The 17480-nt window shown below is 41.3% G+C and overlaps 1 protein-coding gene across 1 annotated transcript; it reads right to left on the reverse strand.

The window, feature by feature from the left end:
* Positions 1-1263: 1263 nt before the first annotated feature.
* Positions 1264-6381, reverse strand: LOC129449187 (uncharacterized). The gene is made up of 7 exons (XM_073872674.1): positions 6318-6381; positions 4533-4850; positions 4125-4430; positions 3336-3434; positions 3123-3215; positions 2311-2394; positions 1264-2037 (listed from the first exon to the last, which is right to left on the reverse strand). The coding sequence occupies exons 1-7, from the start codon at positions 6379-6381 to the stop codon at positions 2033-2035; spliced, it is 969 nt and encodes a 322-aa protein (XP_073728775.1). The 3' UTR covers positions 1264-2032.
* Positions 6382-17480: the final 11099 nt, after the last annotated feature.

The following is a 17480-nucleotide window of genomic DNA, read 5'->3' on the forward strand; positions in this document are numbered from 1 at the left end:
AAAAATATTCTCGCCTGGAGTTGGGGTTAGAGTTGGGGTTTGGGTTAGGAAGTCGCAGAAAGTGATTCTAACCCAAACCCCGATCGACAATGGTCAAAAAATAGAAAAGAACAATGTTATATTACTTTATTCTGGCGGCAGCTAGGTGCTGCAGTCAGCGCAATTGCAGCTCTTTGCTGTTGGTGCTGTATTTTGCTATCTGAGGAATTAAAAAGTGTAAGAAACGCTCACAACATTTCCAAACCCCAGTATGGTAATGTGCAGTGAACCTCCTCTGTGTAGAAAATGTATAGTTTAAAATGTGACCGTGTCAACATTATATTAGTAGATTTCTAGATTCATCTTCTTGGTAACGCCACGAGTTCACGGGGGAGCGGAATCACACATGCTCACATATGAGGTAAAATCCGTTCCTGTAATAATTTTATCTAAACATATTTTTTTAAATCATTATTGAACATTAAAATCAATCACGTTATTTATATACTTAAAGGCGGAGTCCATGATGTTTGAAAGCCAATGTTGATGTTTGAAATCACCTAAACAAACACGCCCCTACCCCAATAGAATCTGGACCTTCTGTTGATAGACCCGCCCCACACATACGCAACCCGGCATTTGATTTGATTTGATTGGCTATAAGTGTGTTTTGGTAGTCGGCCCGTCTCCTTTTCCAACGCGTTTTTCAAACATCGTGGACTCCGCCTTTAATGGATTTAAAAATACATAAATTTTATAGGACAATGCGGTTGCTGGCAAAATGCATTAATGACGCAATTAAACAAGTAATTTATTAAAACTTAAATAAATAAAGCATGCCGTTTCAGATGTAAATATAATACCAATATGTCATTATTCCGATTAAATAGTATTTGATATGAAAGTTAGTCAACACTTTTATTTTGGAGGTTTTTGCATGAAAGCAGGGGTGTTCAGATGGTTAAAAATGTAAGTGCCATTGAAAAGACTGAAGGCTCTATAATATTTCGGTTGATGTCTGTGTATGCACAAATTTCTGGAGCTGTGCACACTGTGCCCCCTTAAAAAAAGTGGTGCATGACGCCCCTGACCTCAACCCAATTTCCACCCATCTCTTACAGGCCACAGTCGCACGACACTCACACACATCATAAACACCTTTATGCTCACTGGTACATTTCTATCCACGTTTAAACAGACTGTTGGTGTTCATTCAAAAATAAAACAAAACACTCTTTAAAAAGCCAAAAGTAGTAACTTTATTTTGAGTCATCTTTTTTGGTGTTCATTCAAAAATAAAACAAAACACTCTTTAAAAAGCCAAAAGTAGTAACTTTATTTTAAGTCATCTTTTAGCTATCAAGTTAATGTTGAATGAAGCACGCCCTGTGCTGCGCAGGGTTTCCTACTTTAGTTCGATAGATTGTTAAGAGTATTGGACATGTAGACCTTTTAAGACTGTTGGTCTGTTTGTTTGTTTGTTTTTGTTTGCTGTTGGGCAACTTACATATTGAAACGATATTAAAGAGGTTTTAGCACAAAAAAATGTTTCATTTTATTTCTCAACACAGTAGACAATTCAAGTAACGGATCACCCACTTTGATCTCATTGTTTAAACATAATGGGCATTGATGACAACTATCAGGGATTTATATTAAAACTTATTTGCAATTTCTAGCTTAAAAAAGTTGCACATTATCTTTTCAAATCCCAATTTATCAGTGAAATCCTATTGAACCTCTATAGGGACAACCAACACCATACCCTGTGACAACCAATCAGAGTTTTTGATGGTTAATTTCTTCCTGTTACAGTACATTCTAAAAGTAAAAATTATACCCATTCAAAGCCAAGACCCCATGTTTTCATTGGACTGACGCAACATAAAATGTATTTAAAAACTAAAATGACCAATCACAGTCACATTTTACATACAAACAGTAATTAATTAATAAAGTCATTTAAGTCTTTTAAAGAGAGGTATAAATCTCTCTGCAGTTCTTCTGGAGTTCAACTTTTTTCCCTCTGATGGAAATTACAGTATCAGCAGAATTAACCTAAATGATCATTAGAGAAATTGTTAACAAAGAATTGTTTTAAGATAAAAATATAAGAGATTGCACATCATAAAATATTAAAATAAGAGATTGCACATCATAAAATATTAAAGTGTATGTTTATGTACTATATGCCGTTTTTACAAACTATAGTTCAAGGTTTTTGTCATCAGCTATTCTAAACTACTTTGATGTAGTTTGTTTTACAGTTATTTGATGATAAAACCTAAAGCTGATGTGCTAATCTGTAAGTGGTGGGATGTGTAAACTCACCTGATCTTTTTTTTATACAAATCACCCCAAGAAGGACAACAGCAAAGAGAAAAACTGCAGCAATCACAGCAGCAATCACAGGCACTAAACACAACATAAAGAGACTCAAAGATTCAGGGATTCAGACACAAGAAAACACAGAAATTATTATTTTTTCTTTAACCAAAGATATAAAATCAGTATCTGATAGACAAATTAAATTAATTTAAATGCATATTCAACATTAATCATGAAGTCTTTTCATACTTTTAAATGATGATGAGTTTCCAGAATATTCTTAAAATGAATATAATTCATGCCTTTGCACAATTATATTTTTACACACACTACAATCTTAGACATTAAAGCATATGCTTTAAATGAAAAAGTTTTTAAGGTCAAGAGAAACATTTCTTAAGTGACAATAAACTTTTGGGCAGTAGTGTATTGAATGGTTTCATGATCATAAGAAAAGAAACTGACATTAAAACAAACCACAAACATAAAGCGTATATCAGGTTCAGACTGTATCACTAACTTACGGACAAAAAAACAGAACATAATTAAAGTTTCAGTTAAGTAATTAAATATTTTTTCATTAAAGTATCAGCTTTCATATTAATAGATTATTGGTGATCAATCAATACAATTCTATAAATGGAAAGTCATTTAGAAGGATTAAAAATAAAATAAAGTATTTGTGACCAGCTCTATCTATGAACATTTCCAGAAATGAATTTATTATATTTAACTGATTCTAATATGTGCCAACCACTCCATACTACTGAAGAGAGACATATACATACATATATACATACATGCAACATACACACCTTGTTGTTTAGGAGCTGATGGTGCTGTAGGACTTGATGTTTTCTTACAAACTGATACAGCTTGTATTAGTGTTGTTGTTGTTGTAGTTAATGCTATGTAGAGTGAATGTTATTTTAGCTAAACCATAATGTGAAAACACATTATACAAAAATACAAAACACACAAATATACTGTATATAAACACTGAGATTAGACAGACAGTGATTGTGTACCTTGACTGTGTTGTATAGGAGTTACTGGTGAGTTAAGAGTTGAGAGTCTCTCAGTGTTTATGGTGGTGACTGCAGGCACTGCTTCTGTCTTGGTTGGTCCTGTAGAAGAGGAAAAGTGTTGAAGAAAGTTACTTTTAAAAGTAATGCATTACAATATTAAGTTACTCCCCCAAAAAGTAACTAATTGCGTTACTTAGTTACTTTCATGGAAAGTAATACTTACATCACTTTTAATTTACTTTTGTGTTACTTTTTCTTACTTGGCTGAGGTTTGATCTCTTTCAGGCCTTGCAGGTGTTTTTTATGACTGAAAAGTTCTTCATTTAGAAATTGCACATTTCTATCTGAAAAAATTCAAGCTCTGGCCTGCCATCTCCGTTTCTGCGTTATTCTACATGACTACGTTCAGTTTAATTTAGTACATTATTATTTTTTATTCTAATTAATTAAACTGAAAAGTAACTTGCATTAAGTAACTAAAACATTAATGTGTACATTTATAAAGTAATGTGTTACTTTACTTGTTACTTTAAAAAAAATTATATTATTATGTAATGCACATTACTTGTGTTACCCACAACACTGAAGACGAATAACCAGATACACCATACTATAGAATATTACTATCATATTTCATATATTTCATTTCTTGATCATCAGTAAAAGTACTACAGGCAGTATACCTTCACATTTTTTTCCTGATAGATACAAATTATTACTGTATGACTTATGTTATGACTTATCCTGACAGTCTTCTAAAATTATTTTAGTAAAATGTTGATTTCGTACCTTTAAACTTGACAGTATATCTGACTGAGATCTTAGTCTCATTCTTCATTTGAACCAAACATCTCCACTCTCTATTGTTGTCTTCATTCAGGAGTGTTGTAGTCAGAATCTTGATACATTGTTTTGATGATAATATCTGATATCTGGAGTCTGTCTGTAGATTAACACCAACCTGATTCACCCAGAACAGCTGAAGATCCTCAGTGCGGAAGAAATCATCACAAGAGTCTTTATATGTAAACAACTGACACGTGAGAGTCACAGAACTGCCTGATCTCATCTCAGTCTGTGTGGATGATGAAGAGACTAAAGGAGAAAGTAAAGACACAATTTTAAATTAAAACATCAAGAATATGTCATTTTTTAATAATTAAACATATACTTAACTAAATTAACAGAACTACTGACCATGAAGAACATGTAGAAAAACCTGTGCATCAGTTCCATGTTTTTGTTCATTCACATATTGTTGGCAGGTGTATTGTCCATGATCATCTTTTGTTGTTTTATAGATGTTCAGAGAGCAGTCAGACCCCAGACTCAGTCTCTCATCTCTTATGTTTTTATTCTTTATTCCTCCATAAATCAGTTCTACTGCAGCTGATGATCTATGTTTGTTGTAGGTCCATGTAGTTGAGGTGCAGCCAGAAAGAGCATTAATACAGGGCAGAGCGACATTTTCACCAGAACTACTGAACACATGAGTACCTTCTGCTTCAATCATACCTGAAACACAGTAGATTAGGTTACTTATATATTAATATGTATAAATCAAACCAGGGATTGTAAATTCATTTTAAAATGAAGTAAACTAATGACAAAGGGCAGGTACATTCTTAAATTATTTAATTTTAATCATGAAATACCATCTAAATATATCATAAAGTCTCTCTGCTTCTATAGGAAACAAAGTAAGCACAGACTCAGGGGTGGTTTCCCGGACCAGGATTAGCTTAATCCAAGACTAGGCCTTAGTTTAATTAGGAAATATAACTAGTTTTAACAAACATGCCTTACTAAAAACATCACTTGTGTGCATTTTGAGGTAAAACAAGGGGCACTGATGTATTTTAAGATATGTCAGAGCAAGTTGTTTTCAGTTTGGACAGCTTTTAAAAGTGTTTAAGTCTAGGACTAGTCTAATCCCTGTCCGGGAAACCGCCCCTCAGTGTTGCAAATTCTCTCACACATGGTTTGACACGCTTTCAGGCTCTGTCTAACTCTGCCCAAATAAATCTCCAAATAACAATCCAACAGAAGTAGCCTACAGCATAGGCACATTTCGGCTTATATAATTTCTCATCTGTCAGGGTGGGGCTTAATTGTTCAGATTAAACTCTGCATTCTTTAACAATAAAATTTTTTCCCGCTTTTAGCCTTAACAAACAAATACATGAATAACAGGACAACCAAAGTTTTTTGAGGTAATAGAATTAAATGTAATTTTTAAAGGTTAGACTCATGTTTGGTATATCAGTTATTTTTATGATGGCTTTATCTGTTTCTCTAAAGATGTCCTTAAGCCCTTGTTTTTACTGATGTAAAACACATTGACCAGGTTATTTGCAAATGATTGACAAAATTAATCAATCATTCATTCAGACCTTTGTGTCACCTTATAACTATGCTAATAACATGCTATATTTGTAACTATATACATAATTTGGTTGCATAATATTTATGAAGTGTAACTTCTGCACTGTGAAAACCCGACTAAAGTCGTTTATGTGATTTATTGATTTTTTATACATAAAATAATTGTACATAATGTAAAAACATTCTGTGAAAATATTGATTTCTTAATATTGACTGAGTAAGGTCATGTCAAAGATGAATGTGAAATCAATGAGTGAAATTAATAATACTTTATAATAAGGTTGTATTATTAACATTATTAAATGCATTAATATGAATTAACAATAAGCAATACATTTTTCATTATTTTTAGCCTTTGGGTAATGTTAGTTAATCCAATTACTTGTGTTAGTTCACGTTGCATGACTGTTAATAAAACTTTGATTTCAACATGACGTAAGATTAATAAATGCTGCAGAAGTTTATTTTTAGTTGATGTGAACTAATGTGTTAATTAATATTTACAAATACAACCTTATTGTAAAGTGTCACATTGAAATCAAACTTTGATGCTTCAGATAATTAGATTAAGAGTATTAAAATATTTACATGCTTTACCTGTGAGACGCGAACAGAGAATGATGAGTCCCAGCAGCAGACATAAAAGACCCTTATCAACCATTGTGTCTTTCTGTTAGTGGTTCTCTTAGTGATGTACTTACAGCTTTTCTTAAAAACATTTTTAGCCCTTCCTGTGGGTTCTGACTTCCTCTGTTACCAAGTGTTAATTGATGACTTCATGATACCATCATAGACTAGAGCTGGGCATGATGAATCACTTAAGCATACTTCAGGGAAGAAAAAATATATTTACAAATGTTCAGCCCCCACTGAGACTTTGTTCAAAAAAGTTGGCAAGACTTGGGCAATGTCACCTTTTTATGTCCTTATAAAGGATGCTGCTTTCCCTTAAACTCTTGAATAGAGGTTTAACTCTCTTTAAAAACGTTGCCAGCCAGCGCCCACATTTTTTTATGTTTTTCATAAAAGGTTAATGCCTTCCAGAAAATGTTTTTTATCCTGTCTTCTTTTATTCTGTTTTCTTACCTCTCAAATATAAATAGAGGTTTCTTCAAAAAAAGCTAAAATAATAGCATTTTGTAAAAGACTTTTGTTAGAAATTAGATTCAGAGCGATGATCAAAACATCCAGCAAACATCAGGCCAACAATATGTAACTCACTCTCTCACTGAAGTATTTGACATATGTAGGTACTGAATTAGATGATATATGCATCGACCGTTAAAACAGTAGGTAGGCTACTATATGTTATGAAACTGGATTGTATGAATGATTTCTAATGTACTACATTCCTCCATGTTGATACATCACATGACATATGTTGTCATAACAAGAAGTTCAGCAGGCGGTTCAGCAGGACTGATGATTCAGGGATTTTACAGGTGAAATTAATCAGGAGGAAGCTTCAAAATAACTGACTAAATTTAGAATAAAAAAGGCGGGAATTAAAGAACCCTTTTGCGAAGACAAAGAACAATTTCAGCAAAAAAAAGGGTTCTTCAGTAAGCTATGGTTCTATATAGAACCTTTACCATTGTTTCAGAACCTTTGAAGAACCATGTTTCATAAGAGTGTACAGTTAGTCAACCAACTACAAATGGAGACCCATTGGGACTGTTGGTACACCAAGAAGTGGGCGCTCAGTCAAAATGACCTCAAAAGCACAATGAAGAAACATCAATGAGGTAAAGAAACAACCCTGTAAGACAGCCAAAGATTTGAAGGTATCATTGGAACTTGCTAACATCACTGTTCATGAGTCTACCATACGTAAGTCTTTGAACAGGCACAGTGTCTATGGTAAAACACTACGAGGAAGCTGCTGCTCTCTCGTAAAACATTCATGTGAGCCTGAATTTGGCAAAAGATCACCTTGGCATACCCCAGTGCTACTGGAAAAATGATTTATGGACTGATGAAACAAAAGTTTAATTGTTCTGAAAAAATACTATGGTCGCAAAAAGGGCACAGCTTACCAACAATAAGCATCATCCCAAAGGTAGGGTGGAGGGAACATCATTATTTGGGCATGCTTCGATGCCTCAGGACCTGGAGCACTTGCATTTGAGGGGAAGACGAATTCCAAAGTTTAACAAAATATCCTACAGGATAATGTCAGGGTGGCTGTCCACCAGTTGAAGCTCAGTAAAAGTTGGTTCATGCAGCAGGACAACAACATTAAGCATCAAAGTAAATTCACCACAGACTGGCTTAAGAAAAACAAAATGTGTCATTTGGAGTGGCCTAGTCAAAGCCCAGACCTCAAACTGTAGAATGACCTCAAGAGAGCGGTTCATACCAGACATCCTACAAATGTTATAAGGGCAATAAGCAAAAATTTCTTCAAAACTACTAAATGTGCTTGCTTGAAGTAATTGCTGCCAAATGAGGTTCAACAAGTATTAAATAAGTGTTCAGTTACATTTTCTTCCAGCACTGTGAATGTTTAATGGGTGTTTTCAAAAAGATAGCATTTTTTGTGTTGTCAGCTTGTACACATTATGTTTGTCTATTGTTGTGACCTAGATGAGGATCAGATCACATTTTATGGCAAATCATGGTAGAAAACCAGTTTATTCCTAGGGGTTCACATACTTTTTCTTGCCACTGTATGTATTTGTCACGGAGTGACTTTTGAAGGGGCGGAACTGAGAGTGGTGGAGGATTAGTTCCGCCCGGACGTTATTCCATGAACACCAGTCACTTCCGGGAACTCCGAGAGACCAAAATTTTGGCATTATCGGCAACAGGTGTGTTGCTGAGTGTGGCGTTCGTCGCTTGGGTGATATAACAGGAAGGAGACGTATAAAGAGGGCATCAGAAACACAGGAAGAGGAAGTTGACTTCCAGCAGACACTGCGGGTAGAACGGAGCGATTGGGCGTTTGGAGAGGAAGTGAGACGGATGTGTTGGGCACTTGAAGACTCGCAAAGCGAACCCAAGGAGTGGGCAAACAAGAATATACAGGTTTGAGAAACGGAAACCTTTGTTGAATGGAGAAACTTTGTAAATCTGTGTTACCTTTGTGAGGAGATCGTGTTCCCGAAGAGCTGTGAGAGGAACAGGTGTCACGTGGATATCGTCCCGCTGGCTGTGGTTGTGTGAATCGCTGAAGGAAAAGAGAGGAAGATAGCATCAACGGAGTTGTGAGTACACTGTATTACCATCACGTCTATGTGTCTTACCTTGAGTATGGAGTACCAGCAGTTTGAGTTGTGAAACAGTGTGTGAGCGGCCCCACTGTGGGAAGGATTGGTGGGCGAGCCGAATAGCAGTTGGATTGGGAGGACGTTGTTTCGATGTGGCTACGACGTTTACCCTGGGAATTTGCTGTCAGCGGTTTCGATTCTTCTCTGGATGAACCCTTGTTCCAAACATTGAGTGCCGACCTTAATTCACTAGAGTGTGTGAAGTGCAGTGGGTGAGTCTGTGTTTGACATGTGTACACCTGAAGATTGCAGTGCTGTGCCGTGTTCCTGTTGTCTGCATTTACCCTTTAGGCCGAGAAGGAAATCTGGTCAAGAAGAACGTACGCTGTGCTAGCAGTGGCCACCTCTTGTATGCACGCCTGCTTATAACTCCTGACCCTTTTTCCCCACCCGGAGGTAGTGAGGCAACATCAACAAGTAAGGAACACTGAATAGTGTGGGAGAGGACGTTAGTGTTGGGAAGTTTTAACTGCTGTATGAAGTAACAACTGTGTGACCTCTGTGTATGCTGACTTACTGTGGAGTCCTTCTAGAAGTTCGCCCCTGTCTAGATCTCTTGTCCCGTGGTTTGGAAGAGAGGAGAGGGAAGCGTTCGACTCCGGTACTGTCTTCATACGGGCCTGGTGTAAACAACTGACCTGACCCCACCCAGTGTGGTGGCGACGGCCTGGTGACCAAATTGAACGTGGCCCGGGAAGTCTGGTACGGTGCAAAAGTCACAAGTGTTGGGTGTAACACATCCTCTCCAGTCCCTCCAGCTCCAACGAGGCTAAGGCCTGCCGTCCATCCCTTCAAGGGACCGTGAGTTGAATGCTTTCTGTGTTCTTGTAAATTCACTGTTAGAGCCACTTCCCTATGAATACATACCTTGTATGCCCAAGCAAAGAGCCACTTCCCTGTGAATACGTACCTGTATGCCCCAAAGCTAAGAGCCACCTACCTATGAATACATACCTTGTAGGCCCAAGCGAAGAGCCACTTACCTGAGAGCATGTACCTGTAGGCTCCAAAGCCGAGAGCCACCTGCCTGTGAATACATACCTTGTAGGCCCAAGCAAAGAGCCACTTACCTGAGAACAGGTACCTGTAAGCCCCAAAGCTGAGAGCCACCTACCTGGGAATATATACATATATGCCCTAAAGCTAAGAGTTACTTACCTGAGAATATGCCCACAGCTGCAATCCACTTACCTGAGAGTACGCCCGTGTATGCCTAGAACTAAGAACCACTTACCTGTGAAAGCCTTCTTGTATGTCTAGAGTGGAGATCCAGTTGTCTGTCTTGAGTACGCACCTGTGAAGATCTAGTCATCCCTGTGCCTCCAGTTTTGCCCATTTAAGCTACTTACCTGGGACACCTACCTGTATATCCACGGCGAAGGAATACCTACATTTATGCGTTTACACCGAGAGTCGACCACTAATCAATCTCTGTGTCTTAAAGGAAGTTCAGCTGGCCGTGGAGACTCCAGTTGCCCCCATAGTAGACGCTGCAGTACAAGGTACTTACCTCAGCCCACGTATTACTTACCGTGTCTCTCTCTTTGCCTCAGAAAGATGGGCAGGCGCCACGGGCAGTTCCACCTGTAAAGCAGAACGCAGTGTTAGCTGAAAACAGTGAATGAAAGTCACGTGTGAGCAAAGAGCATCACCTGGGAAGATTTACCTGAGTGCTCTAGTGTCGAAGCACAAGCATACCTGTCTTATACTCTCCGGTCCGAGAGTTTGTTTTTAGCTCCCCCTTTCCTCCCCTATTTACATTTTAAATAATTTAAATAAAGTTTGTTTTAAGTATCTGGAACACGCTACCTGTTGATGTAAGAGAATGTCCGACCTATATCAGTTTTAAGAGCCATCTGAAGCTATGGCTAAATACAAATCAAATTTGTGAACACTGAGTGATTAGAGGAATATATTTATTTATATAGAATAGCAATTTAATTCATGCGTATGTCTAGATATGTATTCTATATCATGAGTCTGTCTATGATGTTAGAGGGTATGTTTTGTTAATTGTGGTATTACATGTTGTTAGTGTAAACAGGAGTTTGTGTTGTTTTCGTTCATTATTGTGATGTCTGGCTTATGTTAAGTGATTCGTTCATTATTGTGATGTCTGACTTATGTTAATTGATTTGTTCATTATTGTGATGTCTGACTTATGTTAATTCATAGTTAAATGTTTTGTTTGTCTCACTAAGCACTGTTGGTGACCTGGTAAGGGACTACAGATGTAAAATAGCCTGGGGGCTAATTCTGGCATATTCAAATGGCTGAAAAGCTATCATGTTTTCTTAATATGTATTGTTTCTTTTAAATAAATTAAATTAAAATATACTTACCTCTTGTCGTGTGCTTGGTCATTGGGGTGTTCTTGGGACCTCCTTCGAGGTGGAAACTAGGAAGGGGCGTGACTCACAATATCTGTGGTCCGCTCCGACCTGTGACACATTAATGTAAGTTAATGTTTGAGGTGAGATAACTTAACATTAATCTTAGCTCATTAATTGCCAGTAAAAGAGGGGGTTCATGATCTCTGAAAGCCAATGTTAATATTTGAAATGACCTAAACAAACACGCACCTACCCCAATAGAATCTGGTCCTTATTTTGATAGACCCGCCCCATGCATACGCAACCCAGGCAACAATGTCGATTAGTAGATGTCACGGAGTGACTTGATGTCACAAGGTGACGATCTTTTTTTTTCTTTGGAGCGGAACCAAAATTATGGAAGTTTGGTTCCGCCCGAAAGTGTTTCCGCCCGGACCGGAAAAAATGAACACCGGACTTCCGGTAAGCGCCGCGGGCGGGAAAATTGCCGAATTAGATGCACCTGTGCCTAGTTATGAAGAGCGGTTGGTGATTGGAGGACACGCTAAACAGGGCAGTACTTAAGACCAAGTTTAATCACAGTTCAAGGAGCTTTTTTTGGTGTGTGTGGAAGCGCTGTGTTGTGCTCGTTTGGCGTGTTGCTGGTGGTTGTCTGAACTCTCTCTCTCACAGGCTGGAGTTGTATGGTGACGAAGACATTCGTGGACCTAAAAGGGAAACAGGAAAGGAATATATTGTAAACGGAGACGAAGTGAAACGGAACTGAGACGGGCCTCGATGTGAGTACTCAGATATTGTATTGGGAACACATTGCTATTTATCTGCCTTTGTGATAGCTACCTCCAGGAGAAGGAGGGCGGCCCTACCCCTAAAATAGCGCGGTGGGTGAGCCGAAGAAACCCATACTGAAGCAGTCACAACGACGATACTACCAACTAGGCCGTATATTTCATCGCCAGATCCAACCTAAGCGAAGTGGAGGAAGACGGGTGTCCTGTGTGTTCATTCGAGTGTGGTGGGTGAGTCCTTGTGCTGTGGAAACCTTTATTTTGACGGGGTGCTGTATATTGCTGTGGATTGCGGTGCATTATTGTGTGTCTTGTCAGATAAACCCCCGCCTTCATACACGTCATCGAGGGAGGACGAAGAGGCTGTCGGCCCTTATATACTTCAGTATAGCATATGTTGTGAGTGTGCTCCAGGTCTGAGGTAACAGTACGGTGCCTCGGAACGATCTTTCCCCGTCTAGACATTGGGTGAAATTAGAGAGAGTGGCGGTGGAGAACAGAAGGACTAGCAGACGTGTGAGTACGATCAGGGGCTGTCATTTTGATGTGTTCAACTGTGTAGAGATTGCTGTCGCAGAGCGAGAGGTGTAGGAACTTCACCGTCCCGAGGCCTCTACAAAGGGGCGCCCCTGTCCAGTGTTCGATCGCCTAACGGTAGCGAAGAGAGGGCAGCGCTCGGCCCGGTGAGACGGTGTGACGTCCACCCCTCTGTAACCATCGAGCCAGTCGAGAGGGTTCGTCCCCCGACGCCACGTAGGAACTGCTTGTCCCATCAGACACATCGCAAACATTTGACGTAAGCCTGCCACATTTGCTAGAAGCCATATCTACTAACCTCTTTGAGCCCGTTCATCGACAGATACGGAGAACACACTGTCTCCGATCGGCACGGGGTGAGCGCCACGAGTGAAACTTGTACTTATGGTACGCTGTGTCCCGCAGGAGAGGTGAGAGCCATACGAATCGAATTAACTGCACCTTTGTGTCCTAGTCACCACCTGTGGAAAAGGAAAGAGAGAGAGTGAACCACACGAGAAGAAACAAGTGAAACTTGTACTTATGGTACGCTGTGTCCCGCAGGAGAGGTGAGAGCCATACGAATCGAATTAACTGCACCTTTGTGTCCTAGTCACCACCTGTGGAGAAGGAAAGAGAGAGAGAGTGAACCACACGAGAAGAAACAAGTGAAACTTGTACTTACGGTACGCTGTGTCCCGCAGAAGAGGTGAGAGCCATACGAATCGAATTAACTGCACCTTTGTGTCCTAGTCACCACCTGTGGAGAAGGAAAGAGAGAGAGTGAACCACACGAGAAGAAACAAGTGAAACTTGTACTTACGGTACGCTGTGTCCCGCAGAAGAGGTGAGAGCCATACGAATCGAATTAACTGCACCTTTGTGTCCTAGTCACCACCTGTGGAGAAGGAAAGAGAGAGAGTGAACAACCCGAGAAGGAAACGAGTGAAACTTGTACTAACGGTACGCTGTGTCCAGCAGAGAGGTGAGAGCCATATGAATCGAAACAACTGCACCTTTGTGTCTCAGTCGCTCCTGTGGAGAAATAGAAAGGAAAAGTGAGCGGCACGTCCAGAACTGTGCGAGAACAAGGGAGAAGGCTCCACGAAGTAAGCTAGGTGCTCAAACAGGACGTTACTTTTAACACTCACACTGCTTTGATTTCTGCCTCCAGGAAGAAGAAGGAGGGCGCCACGGATAGTAGAGACCAGGCAGGAGCCTGAGTCTCACATCCCAGCCCACAGGGCTTTGGACCCCCTCCCCGTTGCCCCCCTTCCTCCTTGTCACCCTCTTGGCCGTGGCCTACCTGGAGGGCCGAGCCAGATACTAGTTTTAATTTCCCTTCCCCATTTCCCCACTACATTTTAAATATTTAAACAAATAAATAAAGATTGTTTTTATACTTACCTGTCCCCGTTGTTGTCTGGTCATTGGGTTGGTTTTGGGGACCTCCTCGAGGTGGAAGTTGAAGAGGGGCGTGGCTTTAGCCTATTAGCGGCCAGCCCCTGGCCGTGACATTTACATCGGCGGAACCAAAATGGCGGAACTAATTCCGCCCGGGCCCATTTCACGTAACACCAGGCCGGTTCGGGCCAACTCCGGGCAAAGGATCAGGGCTTATTGGGTTCAGGTGTGCACCGTGAGCGTGGCGAAGAGTGATTGGCCATCGAAAGGAAGAAGAGGCTTATAAATATGGCGCTCAGGATACCGGAAGGGTGCGACAGTAATTGTTGTTTATCCTGGCGATCGCTGTGAGTGTGGCGGAGGATTGGAGGTGGACTTGGAGAGGCGTTTTGTATGGATTTGCAGACTGGGCGAAGATAAGAGAGAGAGAATTGGGCGAAGCAAAGACGAAGATAAGTGTGGGAAGTCAGTTATACTGTTGTGCTGTGTGTTTGATTCTACTGTGTATGTCAAAGGGCTCCTGTGAGTCTGAAGAAATGGATGGACTTGAGTAAGCAAAGCTTCGGATGCCAGGACATCTGTATGGAAAGAGGGAAATAATCAGAAGTTAAAGGAACAGTGTGTTACATTTGGAATTCGTCTTACTACTATTCTGTTGTTTGCAACCCCACTAACCTTGCTATCTCAGTCCACTTTTGAGTGTGTTAGCCACCCAGCCCGTTGTGGAGACCCATTGGTGTGTTAGAACTGGAGAAGAGGAGGAGTTCTCGTAGTCGCAGCTTCAACGTTTACATCTGGTTGTCCTCTGCCCTTATCTCCCGACGATTCAGGACTCGGAATCTGGTCCAAAGTGGTGGCCCTGACCCTTCGTCACTGTGAATGTGTAGAGTGCGGTGGGTGAATCTTTTGAGAGTGTATACTTGGATTATTGGAGTGTTGTGCCTATTCAGTGTTGTCAGTGATCACTCCCCAGGCTGAAGAAAGAGCCCTGACTACGAAGAGCAGAGCGGTGACATTGGACAGCTGTCTTCCATATCTTTAAGACTGCGATCGATTGAACTCCCTTCCCGCCTGAGGTGGCGCCTCGACTGTAGCAAGCAAGGACTGGCTGTGAGTATTGGGTCAACATCTACAGAGAAAAAATCTGTGATTACCTGTAGTGGGGGAGAAGTCTACCTACTGAGGTTGTGTGTAACCCTAAATGTGTCGAGTGTTGCAGATGTCCGTCTTTGTCCACACCTTCTGACCCTCTTACCTGTGTCGCACCCGGTGCCCCCATCTGTCCCTTTCCGGCTGGGAGTCCAGAGGTGTCGTAAACATCCTTGTACATTTACTGAAGCATTGCTACGGCTGAAGGAATTGTGTGCCTTTGCTGCCAGTCTGTAGGTCCGAGCCAAGGGCTCTGTGTCATCGTGGACTGTAAATTCAGCGCCTCAAGTGGTTGTCGTAAGTCCGTCGGAGGGAAGAGGACTAGAAGAAACCAGGTGACATCCATCTTTTCCAGCCACCTAAGTAAGGAAAGGATAAAGCATTGTATCTTCCCATGCCTTAGCCCGTAAATTCATTCTACTCAAGTTAAGAGCCCAGTTATACTCACCTGTGTACCTCCCTGTAAGCCCAAGCTGAGAGCCCAGTTATACTTACCTGTGTACACCCCTGTAAGTCCAAGCTAAGAGCCCAGTTCTACTTACCTGTGTACCTACCTGTATGCCCGAGCCAAGAGCCCAATTGTATCCACCTGTGTACACCCCTGTAAGCCCAAGCCAAGAGCCCAGTTATACTTACCTGTGTACACCCCTGTAAGTCCAAGCTAAGAGCCCAGATCTACTTACCCGTGTACCTACCTGAATGCCCAAGCCAAGAGCCCAGTTCTACTTACCTGTGTACACCCCTGTAAGTCCAAGCTAAGAGCCCAGTCTACTTACCTATGTACCTACCTGTATGCCCGAGCCAAGAGCCCAGTTTTATCCACCTGTGTACACCCCTGTAAGCTCAAGCTAAGAGCCCAGTTATACTTACCTGTATGTCCAGAGCCCAGTTGTATCCACCTGAGTATACCTCTGTAAGCCCAAGCCAAGAGCCCAGTTGTATCCACCTGAGTATACCTCTGTAAGCCCAAGCCAAGAGCCCAGTTGTATCCACTGGTGTTCACCCCTGTAAGCCCGAACTAAGAGCCTAGTTGTACCTACCTGTATACCCAGAGTCCAGTTGTCCTTACCTGTGTGCCTCCTGGTATACTTACGCTGAAAAACCCAAGTGTACTCCCCTGTGTACCGTCCCGTCTACCTGGAGCCCTGAGTTAAGTGCACCCACCTGTAATCCCTCTTGCCCGCCTACAGTTACGAGTAAGAGTACTCACCTGTACACCTTCTTGGGTGCCCTGAAGCTTTAAGCCGACTGTATTCACCTGTATACCCCCCTGTTCAATCGGCGCTACAGGCCAGGATACTTACCCACTCACTTACCTGTGTACTTACCTGTGTCTGTCTTTCGGAGTCTGTCTTTCAGGAGGTCCTGTGGCGCAGAAAAGGCGTTCAACGTGAGCGTTGTGCGCGGTACGCGCAAATGGTGCTTTTGTGCATTTTGCGGTTCACGCGAATTTGCGGCTGACGCCCGAGTTGAAAAATTTGAACTTTGGCGGAATTTCGCGCCGCATTAACCAATCAGGAGCCTGCCTGCTGCTGTGGTGGCATCCCCGCCCGGAGTCACTCACTCAACCAAGGCTTGATATTGTCCGTGCGCAGTCACCCGGAGCTATACGACACAAGTTCTTATTTCTATAGAGGAGACAGGAATAAAAAGGACTTCACTTTTGAGTCACGTGACGTTTATCGACCCGCGCCGTTTATTTTCCCCCTATAGTAAGGTTACCAAATACAAACTGGTAACTCTCTTGATAAATGCACAATCAACATCAGTCATCTTGCAAACAGACACTCGCACAGCAGTTGCCCCTCCTACAAGAAGCGGATTTTGCCTCGGACGCGCGTCAAATGCTTGCTTTTTCCGCCCGTCTACTCCGCTCTACACGCGCAAATGCATTCAAAGTGTTCACGCGGCAAACTACGCGCGGTAGACGCGATTTTGATGCCCAAAACGCGTTTGGTGTAAACTCAGCATTAGGAGTATTTACCTGCAGTTAACCTGTGGGATACAAGAAGAAGCAGCTGGGAACACTTACCTACAGCTCACTTATACACCTGGAGGAGAGGAAGTGGAGTGACTCACCTGTGGCCACGTGAAGAGTCCCAAGTGACCCGGATACAACCCCCCAAGTTCCAGAAACCTGTCTTTTAAATATCCTTCCCCTTTCCCTATTTTTAATAAAAATCTCGTCTGCTTGGTCATTGGGGCATTTTGGGACCTCCTCGGGGTGCAGAGGTGTCAAGTAACGAAGTACAAATACTTCGTTACCTTACTTAAGTAGATATTTTGGGTATCTATACTTTA

This window comes from Misgurnus anguillicaudatus, chromosome 10 (assembly GCF_027580225.2).
Source record: "Misgurnus anguillicaudatus chromosome 10, ASM2758022v2, whole genome shotgun sequence".
Lineage (NCBI taxonomy): Eukaryota > Metazoa > Chordata > Actinopteri > Cypriniformes > Cobitidae > Misgurnus > Misgurnus anguillicaudatus.

Coding starts and splice junctions, on each gene's coding strand:
- LOC129449187 (XM_073872674.1), bottom strand. CDS start 6,381: ATGGTTGATAAGGGTCTTTTATGTCTGCTGCTGGGACTCATCATTCTC. Junction 4,851..6,317: donor TCTCTGTTCGCGTCTCACAG/GTAAAGCATGTA, acceptor ACTGTGTTTCAG/GTATGATTGAAGCAGAAGGT. Junction 4,431..4,532: donor TTTTCTACATGTTCTTCATG/GTCAGTAGTTCT, acceptor TTTCTCCTTTAG/TCTCTTCATCATCCACACAG.